At 30.7% G+C, this 6,736-nt stretch overlaps 1 protein-coding gene across 1 annotated transcript in view; it reads left to right on the top strand.

Annotated features, from left to right (window-relative positions):
* Nucleotides 1-6,736, top strand: part of Smp_194430 (hypothetical protein) — a gene marked incomplete at both ends in the record, with an annotated part of 43,262 nt that overhangs the window by 11,095 nt on the left and 25,431 nt on the right. Inside the window, 2 exons of the mRNA XM_018792055.1 lie at nucleotides 583-948; nucleotides 3,519-3,933. Of these exons, the coding sequence (XP_018644953.1) occupies nucleotides 583-948; nucleotides 3,519-3,933 (781 nt within the window). The remainder of the gene's footprint in view (nucleotides 1-582; nucleotides 949-3,518; nucleotides 3,934-6,736) is intronic.

Genomic DNA, 6,736 nt, shown 5'->3' with positions numbered 1-6,736 from the left:
TGACTCGTCAGATGGATATACCTGCATCTCAGAGTTGATGTTCACTCTGGGACTCGAACCCAGTACCTTTCGCTTCAATTGTCGTCGCGTTATCCACTGAGCTACTGCGTCCTGATAGTTAATTGCTTGTGCAATCTCGTGAAGTTCAAGTCCACTTAGTGTTGTTTACTTGTATCTTCCCATTGTTATTCAGGAGTGCAATTGATCAGTATCTTATTGGCATATGTGCATCCTGCACGGACTGCCTCGATATTGCCTGATGAGTCCCAAATAGGACGAAACGCGTGTCTTGTATTCTAATGCTAACCACTATACATCTTTGCTCACAAATCTTTAGCTGGTTGTAAATGACAACAAATAAATACAAAAATTCATATATTTACATGCTAGACCAGAAGTATAATTGTATAGTTTGGATCGAAAATTATTTTGATTACAGCCAAAAAAGAGAATAAAATATTCATTCTGAATAGTCTATTTTATATGAAGTCAATTTGTAGTTAAATTTACCTTTAAATTGTGTAATGTACCACAAATCAATTAGATAAGTGAATTCTATCTCTTAATTTTCATTTTTCCCAGATTTTTTATTTAATTTTCCGCCAACTGGAGAAATGGAACCAGCAGCTTCACATCATAATGCCCGTGCAATTGCTTTAATATGTCAAAATAATATAGATTTATACAATGTTTTGTTTTTAATGCCAGATTCATGTAATGGAAATATAATTCGTTTAAATGATTCAGGTTCTACAACACTGAATACATTAAACTTATTAGGATTTTGTTCACAAGGTCTGGCTAGATCACCAACACATCGACGTTTACAGCATGCAGCAATGGCAGGTGAACTATTTGTTTGGTTTACATCAAGTCTACGAAATCGCGAAATAAATCCAATAATACCGTCTACAATAAACTACACGAAGTATATACAACAGTTTAAAGGTAATGTGTCACAAAAGGATAATAACTAGACTGATAGATATTTCAAACTAAAGTTTTAAGAGTGAAATATATTTATCATTTCCAAAAGAATAAATGCAAGTAATAGATCTTTATCAGTCAAAAATAACGTCATAAAATCTGGATTCGATTGTTAATAAGCAAAACGTCGGTATAATTCAATTAGCTTTAGTGTCAGTTGAGATCATTTTTTGTCTTGGATGTTTAATGTGTTTCAAGGTGGTTCGAAGTAGCATTTGCTTGAAACACTATTCAGACAGTATTATCTAGACTTTTTTTTAAAATATCACATCATTGTACTGGTTAATTAATCATTACCACTTTTTTTAAAGAATTAGTTTGAAAAGTTATTATTGATCATTAGTAGCTCGTTAGTGAAAGCTTAAATGATCTTGTAAAGAGATTTCAAACTGAATACTAAATAATAATCAATGACAAACTACAAATAAAGATATTTTTCTAAGCCTATTAAGAGATGATAATATATATATATATATATATATACTGGGCTTTTATGGTCTTACAGTAACTTTTTTCTCATACTAATCACTAAATAAGAACCGACTTCGTATATATTGTTCTCCGTTCTATTCGAATTCCGATGCTTAAGTTATTTCACTGAATTCATCTTGAAACAATGGAAGTGTTATTCAAGACTTGTTTAGTTCTTTTTATAATTCAGTTGCTTATTTTACACTAAATTTATGAAATATTGGTATAGTAGGGGAATTTGAAAATTTGTTTGGAATAATTAGAACTAGATATGAAATGTCGTGGGTCACGATGAGTTTCGTGATAATTAACAGTAGAATTAAGTTATAACATGCTGTCATATTGATACCTTTTAAATAGATACTTCTTTTCTGATAAACATTGGTACTCACACTGCTATCTAAAAGTTATGGCAAAATAAATAAAGAAAATTCGAAAAAACTCAGTAAGTTAGCTAGAAACCAAACGGTCATATTTTCAAATGAAGCCATGGATCTTTGGCCGAAATCAAATTTTAAAAGAAATATATCTGTTTTTCATTTATCAGTAATCATCTTTAAAAACTATTAAATATGTACAAATGCATTCCTCGAAACTAAATAGCAATCCTAAGTAAATTTATATTAAGGGCGTGCACTGGTTTTATATTAAGCGTAATTTACCAGGTAATTTATATCTTGGTGAATCATTTTAGTAATGGGTGGAATTAATAATTACACAAACGTTGATTGTTTCTTTAAATAAAAGGGGTAAAACTATACTGTTTATTATTTTTTTGAGAATAAAAGAAGAATGATATCAAAATATTTTGTAGAAATTTGTATTCTCCCACTGTTTTTTATTATGGATTGTAATTGATCAGTCTCTATTGACAGATGTGTATTCGAAGTCTATCGCCTTGATATTCCTTTCTAAGCTAGCCTAGTATTGATTGATGAGTTTCAATTCTTAGTGTAAGCAGTAGAAAATAATAAGCAATGAAAAGTAATTTCGTACCCGTTAAACAAGTTAACTGCTATCTGAACTCTGTAACTTAGTGTATGTGGCGTCAGTGTTTGAAACAACGTATACTGAATTCGAGTCTTTGGATGACAGTTAACAATGAAGTTAGGATATTTCAGGCTGATAAGTTTGGAATAGGCTGAGACACTTTTCCTAAATTTCAGTCCCACTCATAATTTAAATATATTAAGTAAATCATAAGTTTTCTCAGAGAGCGAGTGCTTTTTATAAGGTGGATAGTATTGTATTCATGATAACACACTGAATGTTTTTAAATCAGATCACCTTTTAGTTAAGTTACTAATTCTATTCAAAAAGCTTTCTTTCTCACAATAAAGTCGATTATATCTACTTAAATTAAATGACATCCAGAATGTGTCCATTCTAATCAATCAGCATTTTCCAACTTCTCAGTACTTTATTATTCTATTTTATTATATCATATTGTTACATTTAAAGCGTTCGCATATGAAGAAGAGATATAACAAGGTAAAAAATAACTTTGTACAGGTATTTTGTTAAGATATACCTATTTGTAGTAGTAATACTTTGTGAGGGTGTTTAGATATCAAGGTTATTTGTATATATGAAATTTCATTTTATAACAAGAGATCATAAAAACAAAATGATCAGTTTCTGGTTAAATGTTCAACAAAATAGATTTTTTTTAAAAATGTATTCAATTGTCACTAGTTACCACATAAACACAAGCAATAAAGTGAATATTTTTACTCAAAACATTTAAGATACCAGTATGTGTTTTTGGAATTTTTGTCAACATAGTAAACACTCGATTAGGTATGTTTTGAGTGAAGTAAGACGGATGTAACTATTGGCAAAAATTTTTGTTTCGTTGTGTAAGGTAAACAACTTACGTTCATAAACATAAGTAAAATAATTTGACATACTTTAACAATGTTTTAAGTGTTGTCATATGGATAAGTAATTGCTAGGAGCTTACTTTTTATCACACTATGACATATTCGAATAAAATACGTTAATACATACAATAACATTATTTCATTCGTCGTTATTTGTTGTTTATAATCTATATAAAGATTCCAAAAACGAGGGGTTCAATAGCTTAAAGTGTAAGACAAGTGATACTGATGATAATCAGATCAATATGATACAATTAGATCAAGTAAATGATGATAGTAATTCAGCTTCTGGTAGAGGAACTTATCGACTTGATGAAACTTTCAATAGACATCAAAGTCATGGAGAACAATCAACAAAACAAAATCTACAAACAAGTTATTTCATTCGATCAAAAACTATACGTTTAAACAAGAATCTGTCAGATTTCGAAAAATTGAACAGTAAACTTAAAGAGCTTTCAACTAAACAGTTAGTAAATTCAAAAACTGGTGGTATATATCTTCCTATTGATTCAAGTGATACACCAAGAAATGAAGAGAATAAACAAAGTGATGTAGAAAATCAAGATGAATCACAAAATACACTGACAAAGTAAGTTAAAAACATTGTATAGATAGAAATTTAATGCAACTCCTTACTCTGCAATAATACTGACTGACGGTTGTTAGTTAATTATTACACTTTACTGGTGTTTAACTTAGGATTTGACAAACAAAATGAAGGAATGGTAATTATATTAAGCCTACTTTTCTACTGAATTATATATTATGTAAGTAGTTGTTTTCTGAAAATCCTTATGTTTGAGATTTTAGGTTGTATATTATTGATATTTAGAATCATCTTTTTTTACTAAGTTAGATCTTGCGGTGAAATATTTACACGTGGGATATATTTCAACAACCAGTATTGTAATGAAACAACAGAACAAGAAACAGACATTGTATAAGCAAGGCTTTAGACTTGACCTATCAGGGTTATTTGGTGTGACACTGGAAGTTTACAAGCTTTTTTATACAATTACATTTGATTAGTCATGATAGATAAAAACTAGAGAGCCGAAGGTAAATTTCATTTACATGATTTCCAATCATAGAGGTTAAACGAACTAAATGAGTTCATTCATAAGTGCAATGTTACCTGGAAATATCTAACTTCGAAACAATAGGACTCAAAAATTTAAAAACATTATACTTTATTGTGATGAAAAAAGACAGATTAGTTTACAGAACAAAATGATATGATTCGCGAGCTTCAGTCTTTAAAATTGTACTAAGTACGTATTCTTTAATCATCTTAAAATAGCCCTTAATTACATTCCTATAAATTATAACCATTAAGTACCATCTCTGTAAACGTTTTAGGAAACGAGCTATTTACTTACTAACACACATTCTAACCTCATAAATATTCATTTAATAATCATAAGCAAAGATGGATAGTGGATAGCAGTGGAATCCTGGACGCGCGTTTCGTCCTATTCGGGACTCGTCAGCTGGATGTACCTGCATCTCAGAGTTGATATTCACTCTGGGACTCAAACCCACTACCTTTCGCTTCAAACGCAATCGCGTTATCCACTCAGCTACTGAGTCCTGATAGTCACTACCCATCTTTGCTTATAATGCTTGTGAATTAAGGCTATATTGAGGCAATACGCATAGTATGCACATATGCCAATAAGAGACTGACCAGTTGCAGTCCTAAACATCAATAAGAAGATTCAAACAAACAATATCAGGTGAATTCATTTAACCGTTCGTTTCTGGAGTTATTCAACTATCTTATGATTAATTTTATAATACTCATTACTTGAACATAAAGCCGAGACTCGTTTGATTAGAAATTTAATGTGTAAATTAAAATCAGGTGTATGGTTTTAGATTGTTACTTAGAATAAGTAATTGTATGAGCAAAGTACTCAGTTATTCAGACAAAGTTAGTTCGCTTTGTGACACAGAAAATTTCTACTCTTTAAAATAACTTATAATCTGAAAAGTTTATGAATTTGTGTAAACTTGAGCTTAAATGCATCAAGATGTGAAAATCTGTATAGTCTAGACTTCTGGATTATGAAGCCGTGAAATGTATAAAGTGCTGAACAGTCATACATGATCCTGTCCAGAATTGACATATAGATAAGTGAATCAACAATGATGCTAGTATTTCCATGTTTATATGAATTTAAATCAACAAGTTCACTGATAAAGGGTACACTGAAGTTGTCAGAATAATTGGTCAGTTTTTTATTTTAATAGCTTAGTTTATTTGAAGGTCACTACTATTAGAAAACTAATTTAAACCTTTTAACAATAATAACAATATATGGATTCGAGCTGAGCTCAAGATCTTGATGTATTTATAAAAACAATTTAACTTATTGTTGTACTAAATTTACCTCTCTACATGAAGTAGAATAAATATGTTTCTTTTTATCAATGGTGTTGTAAATATGTGCTAGCTTTGGTTGTTAAAAAATTCCTGTCCAATATTCATTATATATACTAATAGAAATCTACTGAACTACTCCCTCGCGCAAACGTTTTATCATTAAATAGATAAATCCTCGTTACAAAGAAAGATTACAAGTTCTTTGAGGTGTTGTATGGTCGATAATTTGTAATAATTTGTTTGCGGGATCATGGGCGCTTATCGCATAATTAATTAATAACTTTATAAAATAGTGTGTAAAAATTTCATTAAATTATTTACATACATGATTTTCTGTTGATGGGATATTGATAAATACTTCAATTGATTCATTAACCACATTATGCCTAAATAATCCTTCTAAAGGATTCCACTCTGGAAATAAATATGTATACAGTAATATGATGGTTTTTTTCTCAGTTAAACATTGTTAAAAGTATCCATCGGTACAATTATGTTTAATGGATTCGTGCTTATAAGTTACGTTCTGATGATAATAATCATATGATCACTAGTGACTGACTTTGAGAGGTAAATTCTGAAGTTCTAGTGAGAAACAGTGACCAGTGGAGTTCAAACCACGTCTGTTGTGAGATATCAACTCACTAGAGACAATAGGTGAACGGTTGCTCAACTTCGTGGATTGGTTGGAGTTAGACATAGACACCGTTGGATGCCGGTTCAGTGATCTAGAGGTTAAGTGCTCGCGCGCGAGACTGGTAAATCCTGGTTTGGAATCTCGCGAGGCGGGATCGTGGATGCGCACTGCTGAAGAGTCCCACAATAGGACGAAACGTCCGTGCAGTACTTCCAGGTTTTTCCATGGTGGTCTAGCTTCAATTGACTCACACTTTCAACTACGAAAATACATTTGTATGTGTTTGCCTTTATTTTAATGGGAAGATATTCTTAAGAATTGTATACTGTTAAACAAAATCATACTCTTAAGATCAAATGATATAAGTAA

Source organism: Schistosoma mansoni (assembly GCF_000237925.1).
Source record: "Schistosoma mansoni, WGS project CABG00000000 data, chromosome 1 unplaced supercontig 0010, strain Puerto Rico, whole genome shotgun sequence".
In the NCBI taxonomy this organism is placed as follows: domain Eukaryota; kingdom Metazoa; phylum Platyhelminthes; class Trematoda; order Strigeidida; family Schistosomatidae; genus Schistosoma; species Schistosoma mansoni.
The sequence above is the reverse complement of the archived record's forward strand: the minus strand, read 5'-3'. Positions and strand labels throughout refer to the sequence as shown.